At 46.1% G+C, this 25,813-nt stretch overlaps 1 protein-coding gene across 7 annotated transcripts in view; it reads right to left on the bottom strand.

The window, feature by feature from the left end:
* Positions 1 to 3,032: 3,032 nt before the first annotated feature.
* Positions 3,033 to 25,813, bottom strand: part of usp25 (ubiquitin specific peptidase 25) — a 211,708-nt gene continuing 188,927 nt past the window's right edge. For all 7 annotated transcript variants that reach the window (XM_070893240.1, XM_070893239.1, XM_070893235.1 and 4 more), the window contains 3 exons: positions 15,380 to 15,503; positions 12,959 to 13,154; positions 3,033 to 3,883 (listed from right to left, as the gene is read on the bottom strand). In XM_070893240.1, the coding sequence (XP_070749341.1) occupies positions 3,711 to 3,883; positions 12,959 to 13,154; positions 15,380 to 15,503 (493 nt within the window). In that variant the 3' untranslated portion in view covers positions 3,033 to 3,710. The remainder of the gene's footprint in view (positions 3,884 to 12,958; positions 13,155 to 15,379; positions 15,504 to 25,813) is intronic.

Consider the following 25,813-nt stretch of genomic DNA (forward strand, 5'->3'; position numbering starts at 1 on the left):
AGTTAGATATGGCCCTGACGGCCAAAGGGATCAAGGAGTATAGAGAGAAAGCAGGAAAGGGGTACCGAGGTTGAATGATCAGCCATGATCATATTGAATGGCCTGCTCCTGCACCTAATTTCTAAATCCAAGGAGATAAGGAGAAATTCCTTTACTCAGAGAGTGGTTATGTGGAACTTGCTACCACAAGTAGTAGTTGAGACAAATAGCTTAGATGCTTTCAAAATGAAACTAGGCGAGTACATGAGAGAAAAGGGAAATAGAAAGATATTTGAAAAGGCTGAGATAAGGTAGATGGAACAGGAGATTCGTGTGGTGTATAGACACCAGCACAGACTAGTTGGGCCGAATGGCCCGTTTCTATGTAATTCTGCGTAAAGCTGTAAGGTCGGAAGTCCCAGGATTTTGATCCATTGATCATGAAGGAACAGCGATATATAAGCATGTCAGGATGGTGTGTGACTTGGCAATGATTGGCATTTCCATGCGCCTGCTGCCCTCGTCCTTCTAGGTGGTGGAATTCACGGGTTTGGGAGGTGCTGCCGAAGGAGCTTTGGCGGGTTGCTGCAGTGCATCTTGTAGACAGCCTCGGTGCGTCGGTGATGGAGGGAGTGAATATTTGAGGTGGTGGATTGGGTGCCAATCAGGCCGACTGCTTTGTCCTGGATGGTGTTGAGCTTCTCAAGTCTTGTTCTCTTCTGTACCTTAGCATATGGTGATCAATGCATTGAAAGGGCTCAGAACGTGATCTGATCACTTAAATTCTACTGTATTTTATCCAACTACATCATCCAGGTATTCTATTAGCTTTTCAAATTGTTTTACCACATTATTTAAACACCGAGAGCTGCGTATCATTAACCCAGCTCCCTACTAAGTCTTCCTGTGCGAAGTTTGTCCCATTCGCTGTATTCTTATAACCCAAAGTTTTGATTTACACCCTATACTTTAAATTCATCAGTTTTAAAGTTTATTTGCTATGTCTTTTAAATTGCTTTTTAATTGATCTAAACTGTTCTCACAAATCTTCAGCAGTCTCTGCTGATCTCTCTATTTTAATGTTATTAGATCATGCGAATCTTCAATTTCCTTCAGCCCGCCACTGGCCCCGTAGCTTCAGCTCTGGAATTCCATCCCTAAACCTTCTTTAAGACTCTCCTTAAAACCTACCTCTTGGACCAAGCTTTTGGTTGCCTGTCCTAGGGTCTAATGTGGCTTGGTGTGAAATTTTTGTCCGATAACGCTCCTGCGAAGCGATTGGAACATTTTACTACGTTAAAGCCGCTGTATAAATGCAAGTTGTTCTTGTCAGCAGCTTACAGATGGTTTCAGTATCCAAGTCATTTATGTAAACTTAGAAACAATGAAGTTCCAAGCACTGGCCCATGAAGAGCACCGTTCAACACTTCCCAAATATCATCAGCCAATCACAGTCTAAGAAGCATTCAGTTTCTGATTTAAAAAAAAATCTACTTTTACCTTAGATTCTAGTAGGTTTCGGTTCCATTAAAAGTCTTTCATGTGCAACCTTGCCAAAACCTTCTTGAAAGTATAAATAAGCCACATAAGTGGGACTGTCATGGTCAACTTTACCTGTAGCGTCATCAAAGTAGTTAAGGGATTCTCTCGAGCCGAATCTGACCCTCCTAAATCTGTTCCTCGAGTTATTCCTGTGTAGTGCGCCCCAGATGGTTTTAGGTGAATGTAACGGGAGGAAACTGGAGAGAATGGGGATGGGGAAAAAAGAGATACTTTCATCAAGTACATACATAGCATTAACTGGACCCCCAAAACACACTTGGGGAAAGCATGAACAAGTCTTCCACTCGGGCTACCAACCCTGCTAGAGGTTTCATCACATGACCTCTCACCTCAAACTCCTGTCATTGGTCCATCCTCATGGCATACTGCCTTGTCACAACCAATTAGAAATGGGACAGACTCTTTGTTAACCAATTGAAGTGATCGTCACTGCTACATAGAATGTATACCACAGAAACAGGCCATTCAGCCCAACTGGTCGATGCCGGTGTTTGTGCTCCACGCGATCCTCCTCCCGTCCCTCTTCATCTCACCCGATCAACATATCCTTCTATTTCTCTCTCCCTCATGTGTTTATCTAGCCTCTCAATTTTAACGATGCTATTCGTCTCAACCACACCCTGTGGTAATGAGTTCCACATTCTCACCACTCTGGCTAAAGATGTGCCTCCTGAGTTCTCCATTGGATTTGTTAATTGGATCTTCTATTTATGGCCCAGAGTTCTCAACATCTACCCTATCAAACATTTTCAGTGTTAAATATGTATTTATAGAGTGCCTTTAACGCAGTGGAACATCCCAAGGTGCTTCACAGGTGTAATATGAGATACAAAATTTGACACCGAGCCGCAGAAGTAGAAATTAGCGCAGGTGACTAAAAGCTTGGTCAAAGAGGTAGGTTTCAAGGAGCATCTTGAAGGAGGAAAGAGAGGCAGAGAGGGTAATGAAGGGAGTTCCAGAGCTTGGGGCCCAGGCAGCAGAAGGCACGGCCACCAATGGTTGAGTGATTATAATCAGGGATGCTCAAGATGGCAGAATCAAAGACTTCTTTAGGGTCACCTCTCAGCCTTCTGTTTTCTTGAACAACAGTTAGTGAAATAGCTTTTCTCTCCATCGCCATCACCAATGAAAGTGTTCAACAAAGGAAGTGGAAAAAGCAGAATTTTGCTTCACGCCGCCGATGATTTTTTTTCTCCCCCCTGGGGTAACTCCCAAGTGTCCTGGAGATCAATCTTCAATTGTTGGAGAATGTCGGGCAATCCTGAAGGGCTGGCGACCAATGTTCCCTTTAAGCTGCACGGCTGTCTGGAGGTCCCGTGCAGCAGCCTCGCCGGCTTTTAAATGCACAAAACGCGCATGTACAGATTTATAATTAGGCTGCGCACCCCCAAAAATGCTTTTAGCAGGAACATTGTTGACGACCCCATCTCACTTTCAAAGGAAGAGAGACGTTTGTTTCCTTGAAAAAAAACAACGCAGAACAGCAGAGGTTTTATCGTTACATCAAAAAAATAGCCATAAATAAAACTTTATTCTTTCAGTTCCTTCACAAGCCTCGTGATGTCATTTTTCTGGGGGTGGGGGTGGGGGGGGGGGGCGCGAGGGGAGGGTCAGCTCCTACACTTCTCATTTGATTGGCTGTCGTAAAGAGTAATTTAGAAAGAATAAGATTCAATGGATGAAATTGAGATTCTTTTTAAAAAAAAAAGATAGCATGGTGAGCTATCACCAACGGAAACTGGTGGGGCAGGGGGAAACCAAAAAATACAGGGGCTAAAACTCTCGTTTTAATAAGTTCAACTCTTAATTTAAACATCTGTCTCTATTTTATTCTGGTCTCACTCCTCCACCAGCATTGCCGCCTCGTCCAGTGCTGCCCAAAGCATCATGCGCATGAGCTGTGTCCACTGCCAGTCGTGGCGTTAACAGGTTCATTTATGGTAAATGGACGCTTTTGTGTTGCGGTTAATTTAGTTTTTTTTTTATTTAAAAAAAAAAATGGGTAAAATCTATAGCAGCAGCAAGCAAACCCTGTGACGGGAAGGCAAGGGTTATATTTTGGAACAGAAAAAAAACAAAACTTTAAAACGTAAAGAAGTCCTGGTTGGTTGTAACGTGCTCCCAAAAAAACAAAAAAAAAAACAAACGAAGAATCCCGCTGTTTCTTTTCATCTGCCGTCCGCGGGAGTTCGACTGAGAGACGCCATGACGCGAGCATAACGCTCGCACAGTTCGTGGGTGGAGAAGGAAGGTAGTTTTGGCGGGTCGCGAAAAGCTTTGATCTCGGTCGAGCAATCCAGCAGCTTTGGCAGGAAGTCGGTCAGCTTCTCTTGTAAGTTGGCTGCAAATGGGTGATTGGGGGAGGGGGGTGGGGGGGGGGGGGGGGAAAAGAGAGAGACGGAAGATTTTTATAAATAAAAAACATTGGCAACACATCTCCAGTAAGCATCACATGGCTACCCGCCACATGTCACAGATCCGCGACTGACATGAGCATCGCTGTAATATATTACAACACCGATGCCTGAGCATTTCACCAACAACTTGCATTTATATAGCGCCTTTAACATAGTAAAACGTCCCAAGGTGCTTTACAGGAGCGTAATCAAATTACATTTGACACCGAGCCACATAAATAGGAATTAGGGCAGGTAACCAAATGCTTGGTTAAGAAGAATAGGTTTTATGGAGAATGCTCGGGCCTCAACTATTTACAATCTATATTAACGACTTGGATGAAGGGACCGAGTGTAATGTAGCCAAGTTTGCTGATGATACAAACATGGGTGGGAAAGCAAATTGTGAGGAGGATCCAAAAAATCTGCAAAGGGATATAGACAGGCTAAGGGAATGGGCAAAAATTTGGCAAATGGAGTATAATGTGGGAAAATGTGAGATTATCCACTTTGGCAGAAATAATAGAAAAGCAAATTATAATTTAAATGGAGAAAAATTGCAAAGTGCTGTAGTACAGAGAGACCTGGGGATCCTTGTGCATGAAACACAACAAGTTAGTATGCAGGTACAGCAAGTAATGGAATGTTGGCCTTTATTGCAAGGGGGATAGAGTATAAAAGCAGATAAGTCCTGCTACAACTGTACAGGGTATTAGTGAGGCCACACCTGGAGCACTGCGTACTGTTTTGGTCTCCGTATTTAAGGAAGGATATACTTGCATTGGAGGCTGTTCAGAGAAGGTTCACTAGGTTGATTCTGGAGATGAGGACGTTGACTTATGAAGACAGGTTGAGTAGGTTGGGCCTATACTCATTGGAGTTCAGAAGAATGAGAGGTGATCTTATTGAAACATATAAGATAATGAGGGCGCTCGACAAGGTGGATGCAGAGAAGATATTTCCACTCAGGGGAAACTAAAACTAGGGGACATAGTCTTAGATTAAGGGGCCGCCCATTTAAAACTGAGATGAGGAGGAATTTATCTTCTCAGAGGGTTGTAAATCTGTGGAATTTGCTGCTCCAGAGAGCTGTGGAGGCTGAGTCATTGAATATTTTTAAGGCAGAGAAACACAGATTTTTGAGCGATAAGGGAGTAAAGCATTAAGGGGAGAGGGCAAGGAAATGGAGCTGAGTCCATGATCAGATCAGCCGTGATCTTATTAAATGGCGGAGCAGGCTCGAGGAGTCAAATGGCCTACTCCTGCTCCTATTTCTTATGTTGTTAAAGGAGGAGAGGGGTATAGAGGTTTAGGGAGGGAGTTCCAGAGCTTAGGGCCCAGGCGACTGAAAGCACAGCCGGCAATGGTGGAGCGATGAAAATCGAGGATGCACATGAGGCCAGAATTGGAGGAACAGTGATCCCAGAAGGTTATGGGACTGAAGGTGGTAACAGAGATAGGGAGGGGCGAGGCATTGGACGGGATTGAAAACAAGGATGAGGCGTTGCTGGACCGAGAGCCAATGTAGGTCAGCGAGCACAGAGGTGATGGGTGAACGAGACCTGTTGTGAGTTAATGAGACAGGCAGCTGAATTTTGGATGAGCTCAAATTTGGATGAGTGAAAGATGGGAGGCCAGTCAGGAGAGCATTCCTGTCAACTTTATAAATTCCACATATATAATGGAAACTACTTGGGTAAACTTATCACACTGTAATTATACTCTGACAGTGACGGCACTTTCGCACTCAGTGGCATTTCTCCCAGCCCCTCAGCCTGTACTGCACAGAAAATCCCAATCTTCAACCAATTCTCTGCTTCTCAAACTGCCATAATTATTGCAAATGGTTTATTGGGTAGCACTCTCGTCTCTGTTAGTTTAAGTCCCACTCCAGGGACTTGAGCACAAGATCCAGGCTGACACTCCAGTACAGTGCTGAGTGAGTTAAACCGAGGCTCCGCCTGGATATAAAAGATCCCATGGGCACCATTCTGAAGAAGAGCAGGAATTCTCTCCTGGCCAATATTTATCCTCAACCAATATTACTGAAACAGGGTATCGGGTCATCATCTCATAGATGTTTATGGGAGCTTGATGTGCATAAATTGGCTGTCGCATTTCCTACATTGCAACAGTGACTACATTTCAAAAAGTGATTCATTGATGGTAAAGCACTTTGGGGTGGCTTGATGTAATGAAAGGCGATATTAAATGCAAATTTTTCTTTCTTTTAATCAGGAAAAAAATCAAAGTATTTATGTAAATATAAATCCAGAATATATGACTAAGACCTAGACTGAATTACCTCTGCTGACTTTGGTCCCCATCCGCTCTAACCCCTACTTCAGCTGAAGACTATATTTGGTCTTGACTCCCAGTGTCCATGCCACTTCCTGCTATCACGATTTTTCAGCAATACTTTGCAATCACTTATAATGTGAAATGCTATGTAAACATTTCTATTGAGAATTCCTTTGTTGCATGTCACGGTGTAAGTAAAAAACTGATTCTCTGGATGCGGCCCATTCCGATTGCCCCTTGAGAAGGTGGTGGTGAGCCTTCCCCTTGACTTGCTGTAACCTGTGTGGTGAAGGTGCTCCCACAATGCTGATGGGTAGGGAGTTCCAGGATTTCGACCCACGTTGGGATGGCGTGGATAACTTGGAGATTGATGGTGCCCAAGGAGCCGCTCCGTCCCCCATGTCCCCGATTTCCTGTCCTTTGCGACTGCTCACCTCCCGAGTCCACTTCAGGCTCACTGTTCTGCAGCGCATGTATTAATAATCCTATGCCCTTCACCCCCCTATAGCATTTATAGGAATGGTCCTTTCAATCTCACTATGAGCTTATGGTTTTATTCCTCAGAACTTTTACTTCTGATTATCCACCGACAACAGACCATTCAGCAGCAAACAGCATCTTAGAACATAAGAACATAAGAATTAGGAGCAGGAATAGGCCATATGGCCCCTCGAGCCTGCTCCGCCATTCAATAAGATCATGGCTGATCTGATCATGGACTCAGCTCCACTTCCCTGCCGTATCCCCGTATCCTTTCATTCACTTAGTGTCCAAAAATCTATCGATCTCTGTCTTTAATACACTCAACAACTGAGCATCCACAGCCCTCTGGGTAGAGAATTCCAAAGATGCACAACCTTTTGAGTGAAGAAATTCCTCCTCATCTCTATCCTAAATGGCCGATCCCTCATCCTGACACTATGCCCCCTACTTCTAGACTCTCCAGCCAGGGGGAAACAACCTCGCAGCCTATCTTACATGTTTCAGTGAGATCACCTCTCATTCTTCTAAACTCCAGACAGTATAGGCCCAATCTACTCAATTGCTCCTCACAGGACAACCTTCACAACCCTGGAATCAATCTAGTGAACAACACTCCCTCTACCCTGCATGACCGTGCAGCTCTCTGCCTGTCTGGCGCAGCCCTGGAACAGCTTTTCCCATGTTAAATTTCGAGCATTCGTCTAACTGTGAATGTGCCGCGCACCCAAAAAAAAATTAGGGGGAACACTGCTCGTGAACCTTTGTTGCACCCCCTCTAAGGCAAGCATATTCTTCCTCAGGAATGGAGACCAGAACTGTGCACAGTACTCCAGGTGTGGTTTCACCAAAGCCCTGTACAGTTGTACTCCAAACCCCTTTGCAGTAAAGACCAACAATCTTTCACTCACTATCATTAGGCCTGAACAACAAACTTTTCCCACAATTGTAGCCCACGGCAATATATATACTTTTATATATTCAGCAATATTTTGAACACAAAGCAAAAATATGCCGTTATTCAAGCAACACTTTAAGGCTGTTTTATCAAAAGATCTCTCACATCCTTTACAATACAGGAACAATCTCAACAATTTTAACCTTGGATAGACGTTAATGTTTTTATCTTAATTGGCCTGTTGTTGTTTTATCCCACACTTCTTTTGCTTTATACATCACGGTAATATAAATGTCATCTTGCTTTAGTGCACTATTCAACTGTACATAGTTCAGGACACGCTTCACTCGATACATTTTCAGAATAATATGCCTTATAGAAACATAGAAAATAGGTGCAGGAGTAGGCCATTCGGTCCTTTGAGCCTGCACCACCATTCAATAAGATCATGGCTGATCATTCACCTCAGTACCCCTTTCCTGCTTTCTCTCCATACCTCTTGATCCCTTTAGCCTTAAGGGCCATATCTAACTCCCTCTTGAATATATCCAATGAGCGGGCATCAACAACTCTCTGTGGTAGAGAATTCCACAGGTTCACAACTCTGAGTGAAGAAGTTTCTCCTCATCTCAGTCCTAAATGGCTTACCCCTTATCCTTAGACTGTAACCCCTGGTTCTGGACTTCCCCAACATCGGGAACATTCTTCCTGCATCTAACCTGTCCAGTCCCATCAGAATTTTATATGTTTCTATGAGATACCCTCTAGTTCTTCTAAACTCCAGTGAATACAGGCCCAGTCGATCCAGTTTCTCCTCATATGTCAGTCCTGCCATCCCGGGAATCAGTCTGGTGAACCTTCGCTGCACTCCCTTAATAGCAATAACGTCCTTCCTCAGATTAGGAGACCAAAACTGAACACAATATTCTAGGTGAGGCCTCACCAAGGCCCTGTACAACTGCAGTAAGATCTCCCTGCTCCTATACTCAAATTCCCTAGCTATGAAGGCCAACATGCCATTTGCCTTCTTCACCGCCTGCTGTACCTGTATGCCAACTTTCAATGACTGATGTACCATGACACCCAGGTCTCGTTGCCCCTCCCCTTTTCCTAATCTGCCGCCATTCAGTTAATATTTTGCCTTCACGTTTTTGCCACCAAAGTGGAAAACCTCACATTTATCCACATTATACTGCATTTGCCCACTCACCTAACCTGTCCAAGTCACCCTGCAGCCTCTTAGCGTCCTCCTCACAGCTCACACTGCCACCCAGCTTAGTGTCATCTGCATACTTGGAGATATTACACTCAATTCCTTCATCTAAATCACTGATGTATATTGTAAATAGCTGGGGTCCCAGCACTGAGCCCTGCGGCACCCGAGTCATTGCCTGCCATTCTGAAAAGTACCCGCTTATCCCGACTCTCTGCTTCCTGTCTGCCAACCAGTTCTCTATCCACGTCAGTATATTACCCCCAATACCATGTGCTTTAATTTTGCACAACAATCTCTTGTGTGGGACCTTGTCAAAAGCTTTTTGAAAGTTCAAATATACCACATCCACTGGTTCTCCCTTGTCTACTCTACTAGTTACATCCTCAAAAAATTCCAGAAGATTTGTCAAGCATGATTTCCCTTTCATAAATCCATGCTGACTTGGACCGATCCTATCACTGCTTTCCAAATGCGCTGCTATTTCATCCTTAATAATTGATTCCAACATTTTCCCCGCTACCGATGTCAGACTAACCGGTCTATAATTCCCCGTTTTCTCTCTCCCTCCTTTTTTAAAAAGTGGTGTTACATTAGCTACCTTCCAGTCCATAGGAACTGATCCAGAGTTGATAGACTGTTGGAAAATGATCACTAATGCACCTAGTATTTCTAGGGCTACTTCCTTAAATACTCTGAGATGCAGACCATCAGGCCCCGGGGATTTATCGGCCTTCAATCCCATTAATTTCCCTAACACAATTTCCTGATTAATAAGGATTTCCTTCAGTTCCTCCTTCTCACTAGATCCTCTGATCCCTAGTATTTCCGGAAGGTTATTCGTGTCTTCCTTCGTGAAGACAGAACCAAAGTATTTGTTCAATTGGTCTAGCATTTCTCTGTACCCCATTATAAATTCACCCGATTCTGAATTCAAGGGACCTACGTTTGTCTTCACTAATCTCTTACGAATCTTACAGCACAGAAGGAGGCTGTGCTGGCTCTTTGAATGCGCTGTCCAATTTAAACTTGCACCCCAACTTTCCCATAACCCTGAAAATGAATCCACCGAGCACATGCTCAATTGCCATTTGAAAGTTCCGACAGAATCTGCTTCCACCACTAGGAGAAATGATTTCACACAGAGGGTTGTCATGATCTGGTCGTGAGTTCCAGGTCATGACAACCCTCTGCGTGAAATCATTTCTCCTAGTTTCCCCTCGAATTCTTTTGTCGATTATTTTAAATCTATGATCTCTGGTTACCGATCCATTTGCCAGAGGAAACCGTTTCTCCTCACTTGTTCTATCAAAACCCTTCATAATTTGGAATACCTTAATTAGATCTCGACTTTAAAATATCTCCTTTCCCTTCCCTCCCCTCATTAAAAATATGCTCTTCCACATTCTGCAACTTTACTAACAATGGCTCAATGTTCCCCAATGCCGTTTTTCTGCGTATTGCAAGAGTTATGCCCCTTTTTATTGGCCCCGATTATTCTAAAAAAGTAACGAGCAAGTTTCCCCATTCTAATTTTTGAAATTGGCGCCCGCAGCCTGTCCTTTAGCTTCGGGGGTTTGAGCCTAATGTCTACACCAAAAAAACGATGCCGCCCCCAACCCCCTTTCTGCGCACGCGCGAAAAAAAAGGACGTTTTTTGACGTGTCTACTATGGGCGCACATGCCCAGTACAGCTCGCGGTTTGCATTTGGCCATTTTTAAAGAGCCAGTTGTGTGTTAGAACTTTAATTCTCATTGGAAAAATCACAGCTGCAATACAATATGCAACACAGCTCAAGAACCAAGAATTTCTTACAGGATGAAGTGGTTACTGTGATTGAGGTCAGATGCCATGAACTGGACACCAGCAGAGGTCACATAAAAGTTTCACCAAAAGAAATGAAGAAACACTGGAACCAACTTGCAGAAGATTACTGCGCAATAGTGACCACCCTGAGGTCTGGAGGCCAGTGCAAAAAGTGGCAGGACCTTGGTCAAGTAGTTAGTGTAAGTAATATTTTCATTTATTCACTGGAATTGCAATTGTAAATGTGACCATCTGTATGTCCCACCCAACAGAAAGACACCCTCTCTAAAAAGTTATATTTTCATCTTTGCAGAGGAAGATGGCACACAACAAAAGGGAAAGAACTCGAACAGGAGGAGGCCCGGCAAATCTGCACCCACTGACACACTTGGAAGAGAGGGTCGCTGCTTTGAAGGGTCCTGCCTGGAGAAAAGCAACCACCACTGCACAAGCTGGGCCACACTCGAGGGAGAGGTTAAATCCTGCAAATTCCAGTCTGGCTTTGCTACATGTTAAGTACTGCGCAGGCTAGCCATGCTTCGGTTCATGGGGATGTCTCCGTCAGCTACGCTTCAGTTGATGCAATGTGCTATCATTCATCGTGGTCCTTCAAATGAGCCTGCGGCCTGCGCTGTGTGAGCCTACTCATGCCACCCACCCTGCCCCCTCCTCTGCTGCTAACCATTTGTCTGTTCTGTTATATTTTGCAGAACTTGGGGCCAACTCTGACGAGACTGAAACCGATGCAGAAGAAGATTCAGACACAGACGAGCCTGGAGGAGAACATCTTCCAATCCCACCTTCCAGACCAAGAGCATGGGGGTGAGGGGGAGGGGGAGGATGAAGCCCTCACACTTGTACTCACTCTGGAGGAGGTGCAGGTGCCGCCCGTTGAGGTGACAGGCCCTTTCCTGAGTGGTACGAAATGTTGGGACATTCCATGGTTTCTCACAGTCCGAGACTGCGGGTCCCAGTGGGGTGCAGCGAGGCACACCCAGGGCCCCACCGTCCGAGGCTGCGGATCCCAGTGGGATACAGCGAGACACACCCAGGGTGAGGAGGAGAAGGAGAGCTCGACAGCGCTCTCCTGGGGTGCAGGATCTAACAGATGTGGTTCAGATGATGGCAATGAATGGGGAGAGCATTGACCTTACACGATCACTCCTGGACACCATCAGTGGGGAGAGTGATGAGGTAGCGGGACTGTCGGGAGAAGTAACAACACTCTCACGAGAAATGGGAACACTGTCTGGGCACGAGGGAGGGAATGTCGCGGGTAGTTGAGACACTGTCGGTGAACATGAGGGAGGGAATGTCGCAGGCAGCCGATACACTGTCGGTGAACACCGTGAACATGAGGGAGGGAATGTCGGAGTTAGCTGCTGCAATAAGGGAATACGCCCAGACCCCACGTCCATTGACAGAATCAACTGCCACTCCCACTCCAATCCCCAGACCAGCCTCTGAAGAGGCCAAAGCCGGGCCCTCCACATTACTGCCCCCCCTCCATGAAGAAGTGCGCATTACCCGAGATACATAGAAAGAAAGACTTTCTATAAGTCTTTCACAACCCCCGGTTGTCCCAAAGCACTTTACAACTAATTAAGTATTTTTGAAGTGTAGTCACTGTGGTAATGTAGGAAACACAGAAGCCAATTTGCACACAGCAAGCTCCCATAAACAGCAATGTGATAATAACCAGGTAATCTGTTTTTTTAGTGATGTTGATTGAGGGATAAATATTGACACCAGGGATAACTCCCCTGCTCTTCTTCGAAATAATGCCGTGAGAGCAGATGCGGCCTCAGTTTAACGTCTCATACGAAAGATGGCACCTCCATCAGTGCAGCACTCCCTCAGCACTGCACTGGGAGTCTCAGCCGAGAATTATTGTGCTCAAGTCACTGGCGTGGGACTTGAACCCACAACCTTCTGACACAGGCGAGAACACTACGCACTGAGCCGCGGCTGACACCATCTCTGCTTCAATCATTAACTCCAGTAGTGCCTTCTACAGTCTCACACCCTACATCTCATACATTTGCTCATATGTCTGCGTCCCTCTGCTCTAGACCCCTTCTAGGCTGGAAATAGCATGTTTCCAACTACTTCATCTCTTCAAATCACATCACCCATAATCTCCTCTGTTCTAACAAAAACAGCCTGGTACTGATGATATCTAACCATTATAAACCTTTGCTTTCTTTCAGATAAGTTTTTTTTAAAACTGTAGTTCAATATATTTCAGTCTATCCCATGGTCCCGAACCTCCTGCCCTTGTATTTTGGGTCTGGATGGCTCAATTCTCATCCAATACTCACGTTCCATTTCTTGCCCCAGATACGAACACCACCGGTTCCTCATGTCCTCTACAGCCACAATGTCTTTCTCCTCCATTTCATCCACCAACAGCAGTGGCAGGCAGGGCACGACCAACTCATTCATGGTGGTGAGGCCTTCCTCTACTTCCTGGTCATCCCCAGACTCAAAGAGAGCGGCAGCGTGCTCATTCAGCTTCTACACAAAGGGATACGTCACAGCTTTAAATGGTCTATAATGTTACTATCAAATATAATAGATTTGGAGAGGCTTTGGAGAGGGCACAGAAGAGATTTACTACAATAGTTCCAGGGATGAGGGATTACAGTCACGTGGTTAGACTGGAGAAGCTGTGATTGTTACCCTCAAATTAGAGAAGGCCGAGAGGAGATTTGATAGCGGTGTTTGAAATCAGGAAGGATTTAGACAGAGTAAATAAAGAGAAACGGTTTCCAATGGCTGAAGGGTCGATAACCAGAGGGCACAGATTTAAGGTGATTGGCAAAACAACCAGAGGCGATGAGGAAATACTTTTTTATGCAACGAGTAGTTAGGAATTGGAATTTACTGCCTGGTCGGGTGATGAAAACAGATTCAATAGTTGTCTTCAAAAATGAATTGGATAAATACTTAGAGAAAGAACGGCAGGGATATGGGGAATTTTCCCAGATTTTTTTCCCCAATTGGCCTGGGTTTTTATCTGTTTGCCTCTCCCAGGAGATCACATGGCTCCGGGTGGGGTGGAGTGGAGAATGTTTCAGTGTAAGGGGTATCGCGGTTGTGTGGGGAGGACTGGTTGGACCGGGTGCTCTTTACCTTTCCGCCATTGTTCATTGGTTTATATTTAACCTTCAGGGCTGCCGACCGAGGGCCATGTGGCTCTTTGTTGGCCGGCGCGGACATGGTGGGCCGAAATGGTCTCCTTCTGGTCTCTAAATTTCTATGTTTCTTTACCCAGAGAGTGGTTAGAATGTGATACTCGCTGCAACAAGGAGGGGGTGAGGCAAATAGCAGAGATGCATTTAAGGGGAAGCTAGATAAACACATAGGGAGAAAGGAATAGAAAGATGTATGGACGGGGTTCGATGAAGAGGGGTGGGAGGAGGCTTGTGTGGAGCATAAACACCGGCACAAACCTGTGGGGCCGAATGGCCTTTTCTGTGCTGTACATACTATGTAACCATGTAATACATCGATGAGTTGCATCTCTCATGCAATTTTTAAGAACTTTTTTGTGTTCATCAAGATGTTATTCATTTCAGTCAGCCAGTGTCTGCAGCAAGTGTCCCAGGGTCAGATTAGATGCCCAGTAAAACTCCGACTATTCTGCCCGAGTCTCAGACACAACTTTCTGCACTTATGAAACTTTTCTCTATTTTCCTCACCTGTAGCCTTGCAGTGTGCGAATGCTAACTTTGAGCCAATGAAAAAGAGCTTTATTGCCATGTGCCCCTGCTCATCGGGCGTTGAGACTGCCCAAACTTGACTCAATCACAACCGTTGCAGCCAGCGACAGAGAGAGAGCTTTCACCCTGCCAGTCGCAGCGAGATTTGAACCACTGTCCAAGTGGCGGTAAGGCAGTGCCTAGCACAATGCTCCCCTCAAACACCATTAACAACACCAGCACAAAAGCACAGTACTGCGGGTGCTGGAAATCTGAAGTAAAAACAGAAAATGCTGGAGACACTCAGCGGGTCAGGCAGCATCTGTGGAGAGAGAAAGAGAGTTAATGGTTCAGGTCCATGACCCTTCGTCACAACTGGAAAAAGTTTGAGATGTAACAGGTTTTAAGCAGGGAGGAACAAAAGGAAAGGTCCGTGATAGGGTGGAAGGCAGGAGAGATTAAATGACAAAGGGGATGATGGCGCAGGGCTAAAGGAGATGGTAATGGGACAAGTTAAAGAAAGAAAAGGTGGGTCCAGATGAGGTGTACTGAGGATAGCAGAATTATCAATAGTTATCGTCTGATAAAACGGGGCAGAGGTTATGACCCGAAACTGTTGAACTCAATGTCGAGTCCGGAAGGCTGTTTTAAAACTTGCTTATACCCGTTACATCTCAAACTATTTTCAGTTCTGATGAAAGGTCATCAGTCTGAAATGTTAACATTGTTTCTCTCTCCACACATGCTGTCTGACCTCGAGTGTTTTCAGCAATTTTCTGCCTTTGTTAACAACACTAGGATCTGTATAAATCCGATGTACGTATTTCTGCCCCATCCAATAAAGGAGAGTGGATTCTACAATAATGCAGCTTATTGCAGAGATTTTAGGGAAGATTTTAAATATCGCAAAGGTACATAAAACAGGACTGCGGTTAAAAAAAACAGCAAATGTTACACTTTGACTCAAGTGTGCTGTTTCCTAGAGGCAACCTGTAAGACTACATTAATTATTCACTGTTTCTGTCTAGCTGCACTTACGAGCAAACACTCTCGCCTGTAATGTGACATCAGCTCTTCATCGTGGCCTCTGTATATGCCTTTGGACAGCAGTTCTTTGTTATATTGGTAAGCATGGATAAGGTACATCAAGGCTTCATTGTAACTGAAAAAAGATGCACAGTTACTCATCACTTCATGTAATACATGCAGCAACACATGACGCAACCTCCACCATCTAGGACAAGGGCAGCAGGCGCATGGGAACACCACCACCTCCACGTTCCCCTCTGAGTCACACACCATCCCGACTTGGAAATATATCGGCCGTTCCTTCATCATCGCTGGGTCAAAATCCTGGAACTTCCTCCCTACCAGCACTGTGGGAGCACCTTCACCACACGGACTGCAGCGGTTCAAGAAGGCGGCTCACCACCACCTTCCCAAGGGGCAATTAGGGATGGGCAATAAATGCCGGCCTTGCCAGCGACGCCCACATCCCATAAATGATTAGAAAAAAAACATACACATGCAGACCACTCTAACATCCAGTGTTAAAGGGACCCTCCTCCCTCACCCACATTCTTAACAACTTGCATTTATATATCGCCTTTAACGAAATAAAACGTCCCAAGGCTCAGACTGACGCTGGGGTTTGGTGTAACAAATGCTGGCAGCTCAACTGCCCATCCGACATGTGTGACCCGAGACAGTGAGCAGATTACGTGACCATGCAGCTGAGCCACAACTATCCTCATCACACATCCCCATTCACAATTCCTGGAAAGGATCACCAGAATGATACCTGGGCACAGAGGGCTAAATTAGGAGGCCAGGTTGCATAAACATGGCTTGTATTCGCTTGCGTATAGAAGATTGAGAGGTGATCTGATCAAGGTGTTTAAAAAGTTAATAGAATTCGATAGGGTAGATGGAGAGAAACTATCGCCTCTGGTGGGTGGGAATCAAGAACGAGACGACAGAATCACAGAGCAAGGCAATTTAGGGGGGAAAATCAAGCAGCACTTTTTCACACAAAGGGTGATGGAAATCTGGAACTCTCTCCCCCTCCACCACCCACCCAAAAGGCCACGGGTGCGAGAGGATAATTAGATCTTTCAAGACTGAAATGGATAGATTTTTGGGGGGTAAGTGCATCAACGGACATATCACAAAGGCGAGGAAGTGGGGTTGAGGCAAAGACAGATCATCCGAGCGCTGTTCCGAATGTTCCTAACCAGGAGTGGGAATTCTGCCGGAGTTTTCCAGCAGGAGTGCGGAGATGAACAAACAGCAACTAACCAGGAGTGCGGAGATCGGACGCCTGGGTCTGTACGGCTTAGTATTACACTGGGTCATAAGAAATAGGAGCAGGAATAGGCCATTTGGCCCCTCGAGCCTGCTCCGCCATTTAATAAGATCATGACTGATCTGATCTCAGACTCAGCTCCACTTCCCTGCCCACACCCCATAACCCTTTATTCCCTTATTGCTCAAAAATCTGTCTATCCCCACCTTAAATATATTCAATGACCCAGCCTCCACAGCTCTCTGGGGCAGAGAATTCCACAGATTTACAACCCTCTGAGAGAAGAACTTCCTCCTCATCTCAGTTTTAAATGGGCGACCTCTTATTCTGAAACTATGCCCCCTAGTTATAGATTTCCCCCACGAGAGGAAGCATCCCCAATGCATGTACCTTGTTGAGTCCCCTTAATATGCATTCTTCGACAGCACATCCCAAACCCGCGACCTCTACCACCTAGAAGGACAAAGGCAGCAGGCGCATGGGAACACCACCACCTCCACGTTCCCCTCCAAGTCACACACCATCCTGACTTGGAAATATATTGTCGCCCCTTCATTGTCGCTGGGTCAAATTCCTGGAACTCCCTCCCTAACAGCACTGTGGGAGCACCGTCACCACACGGACTGCAGCGGTTCAAGCAGACGGCTCACCATCACCTTCTCAAGCGGCAATTAGGGATGGGCAATAGATGCTGGCCGTGCCAACAATGCTCACAACCCGTGAATGAATAAAACAAAGTAAGTAATTACCACTCACTGGCCTTTTGTTTCTGGGAGCTTGGTTTGAATTCAGAGAGTCGCAGTCTAATGAAATGGAGATTTCCTCTATCTGTCAGCTACATGGCACCAATGTGAAACGAGTTTGGGGTACTCTAATTCCAGCTACTGGTGTAAATGGACCCACAGCCCAGAAGTGCCCCTAGTTTAGCACTAAATTGGTAATCCAACTCAAGGGAGGCCATATGATGGCTGTTGTGGGAAATGGAAACACGAGTGCTCTTCTGAGGTTGAGGTTGGGGCAGAGTAGAGGGAAGTGCCTATGGAACCATGCCATATCTGACACTAGTGACACCAGGTACTGAAACTCCAAAGTGTTCTATTCCCCAGAACTATTTTTGCTCACTACAAGAGTGCAAATTTCACAAGGGAATTACATCACTTCCGTACGATGTCACCACAACACACATTTTTATGCGACTCATCAGGACTATTATTTCCTCACCAAAGTGCCGGCGATTCGCCCGAAAATCATTCAGGGACCGGAGCTAGCCTTTCGACTCACCCAGCCCCTTACCTTTCTAATTCCCACTCCATGTCCTATCGCCATGCCTTTTATGTCCTGGGCCAATATTTATCCCTTAACCAGCATCAATCTTATTGCTGTGTGTGGGAGCTTGCTGTGCGCAAACTGGCTGCCACGTTTCCTACATTACAAGAGTGACTGCACTTTAAATATTACTTCATGAGCTGTAAAGCGTTGTGAGGTTGTGAATGGTGCTGTATAAATGCTAGTTCTGGTTTTCGTTTTAATATCCTTACTTCCTTTTTAAACACCTCAACTGATTTGTGGGTCACTGGTTCTACGTTCTTATAGCCCTCGGTGTTGAAGACTCTTTTTCTGGATCAACTTTAACTGGCTGAGCTCAAGCAACGAAGAGTACGCCCCTTTTGTCCTAATACAGGAAAGAGTCATTCCCCATCGACCAGGTCAATTCCCTCCATTGTTCTCAATCATTTCAGCCCTCAACTACCTCATCCACAGGGAATAGAACCTGTTTACCCATCGTCTCCACATAGCTTAGTCCCTTTGTACAAGCGTCATCCTGGTGAGTTGTCTTTGGACTTTCTCCAAGGCCAGTACATCCTTCCTACGCTATGGCGGCCAAGCCCAACTACACTATTCGACATGGCTTCAATGGCCCAACATCAGTGATGAAACAAAACAACATATCAACCCAGACAGTGAAAGACTCCCTGATTGGTCAGCCGGTAAACAGTGGGGCCTCATTGAGAACAGAAGACCCTAGGTACCATTCCTAGTCTACCTCGAGTGAGCTGATCTCATAGAATTACATAGTATTTACAGCACAGATACAGGCCATTCGGCCCAACTGGTCCGTGCCGGTGTTTAAGCTCCACATGAACCTCGTTCAACCCTACTTCATCTAACCCCATCAACATATCCTCCTAATCTTTCTCCCTCATGTGCTTTTCTAGCTTCCCCTTAAATGCATCAATACTATTCACCTCAACCACTCCCTGTGGTAGCAAGTTCCACATTCTCACCATTCTCTGGATAAAGAGGTTCCTCCTGAATTCCTGATTGGACTTAGTAGGTTACTCACTTTGGTAGGAAGAATAGAAAAACAGAGTACTTTTTAAATGGTGAGAAACTATTAAATGTTGGTGTTGAGAGAGATTTAGGTGTCCTACTGCAGGAAACACAGAGTTAGCATGTAGGTACAGCAAGCAATTAGGAAGGCAAATGGCATGTTGGCCTTGATTGCAAGGGGGCTGAATTACAAGAGCAAGGAAGATTTACTACAATTGTACAGGGACTTGGTGAGACCACACATGGAGTATTGTGCAGTTTCGATCTCCTTATCTAAGGAAGGATATACTTGCCTTGGAGGCGGTGCAACAAAGGTTCACTAAACTGATTCCTGGGATGAGAGGGTGTCCTCTGATGAGATTGAGTAGATTGGGCCTATACTCTCGAGTTTAGAAGAATGAGAGGTGATCTTATTGAAACATACAAGATTCTGAGGGGGATTGACAGGGTAGATGCTGAGAGGTTGTTTCTCCCTGGTTGGAGTGTCTAGAGCTAGGGGAATAGTCTCAGGATAAGGGATCGGCCATTTAAGATTGAGACGAGGAGGAATTTCCTCACTCAGAGGGTTGTGAAGCTTTGGAATTCTCTGCCTCTCTGGATGCTGAAATGTTGAGTATATTCAAAGCTGAGATGGATAGATAGAAGAATCAATGGATATAGCGATCAGGCAGGAAAGTGGATTTGAAGTCATGCCATGATCTTATTGAATGGCGGAGCAGGTTCAAGGGGTTATGGCCTACTTCTGTTGCTAATTCTTATGTTTGTTAGTGATATCTTATATTCATGAACCCTAGTTTTGGATCCCCCACAAGTGAAAACATCTTCTCTACCCCTATCGAACCCCTTCATAATTTTAGAGACCTCTATCAGATCACCTCAGTCTTCACTCTTCTAGAGAAAAAATCCCCAGCCTGATGCCACTTTCTTGTTAGTTATACCCTCTCAGTTCTGATATAATCCGTGTAAATCTATTTTGCACCTTCTCCAGTGCCTCGATATACTTTTCATAATACGCAGACCAGAACGGTTCACAGTACTGCAAGCGTGACCTAATTAAGGTTGTACCCAAGTTTAAAATAACTTCTCTGCTTTTCATTTACATTCCTCCAGAAATAAGCCCGTGCTTTGTTTGCTTTTTTTTTTATGACCAATGGAAATGAGAAGAGCAATGTTAGCAGCGGTGCCACTGGATGAGGGAAAGGGGGGTGGGGGGGAATACCAGCTCGGGCTCGGGCTCCCGCTCATCTTTGCAGTGCAGCGACCCCCCACCCCCACCCCCAGCTTAGATAAAGATGTCGGGTGAGGTCAAAATCAGGCTTGGCCCCACCCCAAGGTTGAATAGCCTGTTACCGCTCACCGTCTGGTCTCACAGCTGACGGACGGGCAACTGGACGAGGTTCCAGCGGCGCCCAGGATATGTCGGGAGCCAGGGGAGGGGGAAATCGAACAAGGGGCTCTATTGATGGCGAGATTCTCTCTCTCTCTCTTTAAATGGGTCAAGTCATCATCTACGAAAAATCTTGGTGGATAAACTTGACAGCTGTGAATACACAGGGCTGGTTTTGGGAACAGTTTTGGAGATGCAATCGAGAATTTTTCTTTGAAAGCATTTCAAAATAACTTTAGCATTACAATGAGAAGGCTTTGCTTTGCTGCCGATTGTACTCCCCCTGCCACCCCCCAACTTTCCCCCTGCCCCGCCATCCCTCCCCACCTTCCCCCAAACAACCACCTTGCGCACAGGCTACCTCCGAACTCGGTTTTATTCCAAGGTTTTCGGGGGAGGCGACAGTGCAGCCATTTAAAGCACCCGCTCCCCGTCGGCTCGCTGCACTGTGTGCCCCCTCCCACACCCCCCCCCCCCATCCCCCCCGTTCCACAGCCAACACGTTGGGCAGCTGTCGAAATGTTCTGGGCCTTTTCTCGGAACTGGGTCTGTGGGCCAGCCGCCAAGCTAGCAAGGAGCTTAAATTCCTTCCCCGAGTGATCCTTGGCGGGCAAAGCAAAACAGTCGGACCCTCGGAGCGTCAGCTGAAAACACAACCAGGCACAACACGCACAACACACACAAAAGCCCTGCTTCTGACGAGTTGCTGGGCAGATTAAATCCTATTGGCGACTGCTGACAGTACAAAACAAAATCCCCAGCAGAAGAAAAGCAGGACTTTCTAGCACTCTCGCTGGTTGCTAGCCAGACTAACTTGGCTGTTCACCCACTTATCTGAATTGTTTCTTAGAGGACAGGAACAGGGAGCATTGCCAAAGAACCTTAAGGATAACATAGACCTGAAACATCCAGCTTTATGTACACTGGCACCAGATGTTAGCAGGGCAACAGATTCCTGCTAAAGGGGCCGGGAAACTGAGGGATCAAACACTTTCAAGTGCAACGGTGCTTCACCTTATTATACCTTCCACACTGCTAGAAACACTTGGTCATAGAAAGAAAAAAATATGCATTTATATAGCGCCTTTCACAACCTCTGGACGTCCCAAATCTAATGAAGTACTTTTGAAGTGTAGTCACTGTTGGTTTGCAGAAATTTGTTTTTAATGCTGTTGTTTGAGGGATAAATATTGGCCACGACACTGAGCAGAACTCCCTGTACTTCTTCGAAATAGTCCACCCAAGGCGGACGTGGCCTCAGATTAACGTCTCATATGGTACAGCTCTCCACTGGAGAGTCAGCCGAGATTTTTGTGCTCCAATCTCTGGAGCGGGACTTGAACCCACAACCTTCTGACTCAGAGGCGAGAGAGTGCTACCCACTGAGCCTCAGCGTGACACAGCGTGGCTGACTGGGTCATGCTGGGGTTTGGTTGGGATGTGTTCATGGCGGATATTGAGACAGAAGTGGGCTGGAATCGAATCGGATGGGTTTGGATGCTTTATAGAGAGAGTAGCGGAAACCAGAGAGGGAGAAAGAGAGCGAGAGATAGCTACAGAATTGAATTTGAGGATTCAGCTGGTTTATATACGGAGTGAGTAATAGGTTGCACTTTAATCAAGGGGGTTTTGGTGGTTTACATAGAGAATGTTGGGGCATGAGTAGTATGCTGTTAATGTGATGTGGTTCATGGGAGTGAAAGTGCAACCAATTATGACTTCAGGCTAACTGGGATGTGGGGAAGAGAGTGAAAGATTGCTGCAGACACAAGTTGTATTTATAGATGGATGAGGGTGAAGTTGAGGTCACAGACAAGTTTAAAACATCTTGTAAAAATTCTCTGGAAGAGGGAACTCACCACCACCTACTCAAGGTTTGCTGAGAACAAAACCCAGCCTCAAGGTGTCAGCAAGACGGTGAAACACCCAGAAGTGGTCAGGCAGTATAAAATGGATGCAACTAGGGATGGGCGACAAATGACGCCCATAATCTGATAAAAGAAAACATATTTCACTGACCCCCGCAATAGTCAGTTGTCAGAAACCATGACCCTTCCAATATACTCCCAACGTGCTTGTGTAGAATAATAAAACCAGCGATGTTAGCCAATGTTCCCCGCAGTTTTGGGGGGGGGCGGGGGAAGGGGGCCGCTCTGTCCCTTCCAATGTCTGCGCATGCGCAGGCTTTTCAATTTAAAAGCTGGCTCGCCAGCTGTACAGGACTCCTGGAGCGCTGTGCAGCCACATAGAACATAAGAAGAACTAAGAATTAGGAACAGGAGTAGGCCATCTAGCCCCTCGAGCCTGCTCCGCCATTCAATAAGATCATAGCTGATCTGGCCGTGGACTCAGCTCCACTTACCTGCCCCCTCCCCGTAACCCTTAATTCCCTTATTGGTTAAAAATCTATCTGTGACTTGAATACATTCAATTTTTTTGTGTGAATATAGCGCTCATAGAAGTGACAGATATTACTGCTGAGGAATGGGCACTTTCCATTTCAGACACCCAATTACTCCCAGGTCAGGTACAGCATGGGCTAGATACAGAGTAAAATGCAAAGTGCCCATTACTGTGTTACAACAATGGGCTTCAGCCCCAACATGTAAAAATGCCTCCTGCAACAACAGTATGATATGTTTCTATCTCTACACACCTGCCTACAAACCTGGCTGAACTAGATTACCAATTTTCTTTTTGAATCAACTCATGCCCCAACTAAGGGCAGTTTGGTACTGCGAGTCCGTGCCCATTAGAAACTGGATTGAGACTTCCCAAACTCGCTAACGTAGGACCCTTACAGCTAGCGAACAGAAGAGTGGAGGTGGGGGAGGTCGTGCTTGAACTGTATAAAACACAAATTAGGTCACAGCAGGAGTATTGCGTGCAGTTCTGGTCACCACATTACAGAAAGATGTGATTGCACCAGAGAGGGTACAGAGATTTATGAGGACGTTGCCAGAACTGCAGAATTTTAGCGATGAGGAAAGATTGGATAGGCCGGGTTTGTTTTCTTTGGAACATAGAAGGCTGAGGGGAGATCTTATTGAGGTGTACAAAATTATGAGGGGCCTGGATAGAGTGGATAGGAAGGACCTGTTTCCCTTAGCAGAGGGGTCAACAACCAGGGGCATACATTTAAAGTAATTGGTAGGAGGTTTAGAGGGGATTTGAGGGGAATTGAGGGGAATTGTCTTCACCCAGAGGGTGGTGGGGGTCTGGAACTCACTGCCTGAAAGGGTGGTAGAGGCAGAAACCCTCACCACATTTAAAAAGTGTTGGGATGTGCACTTGAAATGCCGTAATCCACAGGGCTACGGACCAAGAGCTGGAAAGTGGGATTAGGCTGGATAGCTCTTTGTCGGCCGGCATGGACACGATGGGCTGAATGGCCTCCTTCTGTGCTGTAACAATTTCTATGATTCATAGAAACATAGAAATAGAAAAAAATAGGTGCAGGAGTAGGCCATTCGGCCCTTCGAGCCTGCACCACCATTCAATATGATCATGGCTGATCATTCACCTCAGTATCTCATTCTCAGAGGCTTTCCTCCACAGCAGTCTGAACTGCATTTGAACCCAGGGACGGAAGCGACAACTTCCATTGATGTAGTGCTGGTGCAGGAATGCATTATACTGACCACTAGTCTGCGAGCCAAGGAAATGGATGAGATCGGTCTGCAGTAAGCAGTTCAAGGTGAGGAGAGTGGCAAGGGGGGAAGTGGCAGAAATGTCGCGAGGGCGAGGGGCATGTAGGCTGCAGAGTGGAAGGGGCCGTGAGGGCAAACGTGGAGGCCTCGAGCTGGGAGAGGCCAGCTGAGTGGGAGGCTGAGTGAGTGAAAGGAGCCAAGAGGTGTGGCCTCATCATCATAGGCAGTCCCTCGGAATCGAGGAAGACTTGCTTCCACTCTTAAAACGAGTCCTGAGGTGGCTGAACAGTCCAATACGAGAGCCACAGTCCCTGTCACAGGTGGGACAGTCAGTCATTGAGGGAAGGGGTGGATGGGACTGGTTTGCCACACGCTCTTTCCGCAGCCTGCGCTTGATTTCTGCGTGCTCTCGGCGATGAGACTCGAGGTGCTCAGCGCCCTCTTTGGCCAGGTGTCAGTGGGGATGTCGCACTTTATCAGAGAGGCTTTGAATGTGTCCCTGTAACGTTTCCTCTGCCCACCTTTGGCTCGTTTGCCGAGAAGGAGTCCAGAGTACAGCGCTTGCTTTGGAAGTCTCGTGTCTGGCATGTGGACAATGTGGCCCGCCCAGTGGAGCTGACCAAGTGTGGCCTAGAATCAGAGTTGCAGCAGACTCGAGTCAGCAAGTGAGTGTGCAAATGATTGCTGCGGTTAGTACTTGTGAACAGCATAGCCGTGAATAGGGTAAGAAATGGAAGAAAAGGGAGCTAGGAAAGCTGTGCCATATCCCGGAACGGCACCGTACCCAGGATGTGTGGATTAGCAGAGGAATGCTGAGTTCAGTGATCAGCTGTCTCCACTCTGCAACATGTGCAGGGAAGAAAGGTTTCTGAAGATTAGTTCCAGCGTGGGTTCACCCCACAGAGAGCGGATCTGTCAGCTGTGGGCCAGTGGTAGCATCCTCGCCTCACAGTCAAGATGTTGTTATTTCAAGTCCCCACGCGAGAGACTTGAGCACATAATCTAGGCTCACGCTCCCAGTGCAGTGCTGAGGGAGTGCTGCACTGTCGGAGGTGCCGTCTTAGATGAGACGTTAAACTGAGGCCCCGTCTGCCCTTTCAGGTGGATGAAATAATGCCGTGGGATCTTTTACAAAGAAGAGCAGGGGAGTTATCCCCGGTGTCCTGCGGCCAATATATATCCCTCAATCAACATCACGAAAACAAACAGATTATCTGGTCATTTATCACAATGCTGTTTGTGGAAGCTTGCTGTGTACAAATTGGCTGCCAAGTTTCCACATTACAACAGTGACTACACTTCAAAAGTAACTAATTTGGGACATCCTGAGGTCTTTCTTACTTAATAGTGAAGGGGAGGGGAAGAAGGTGGAGCAGGATTAAAGGAACCAGCACAGGAAAGTCTTGCATGTCTGCATATGCCCAACAGATGGACACTTTTTGATACCAGTGATGAGGACAAGGATGAAGGTACTGTGATGGGTAATGAAGAATGACACCACAGCACTGTGAACAAGGGGTTACCCATGGGGGAAAAGAGCAATACTTTCCCCGAGAACATGCTCCCAGTTACTGATTCCGCAGTTCAATTCAAAATAATTCTGTTTGCAGCACTTCTCTTTTTAGGACTTTAGCACTATGATCATGTCTGGTTCCCGAGATAAGAGGATTGCCCTGTGAGTAGAGATTGAGTAAACTAGGCCTATATTTCCTACAGTTTGGAACAATGAGAGGTGATCTCATTGAGACTTAATTTGAACTAAATTGAAATTATAATTTAAATGGAGAAAAATTGCAAAA

This window comes from Pristiophorus japonicus, chromosome 11 (assembly GCF_044704955.1).
Source record: "Pristiophorus japonicus isolate sPriJap1 chromosome 11, sPriJap1.hap1, whole genome shotgun sequence".
NCBI classification, from domain to species: domain Eukaryota; kingdom Metazoa; phylum Chordata; class Chondrichthyes; family Pristiophoridae; genus Pristiophorus; species Pristiophorus japonicus.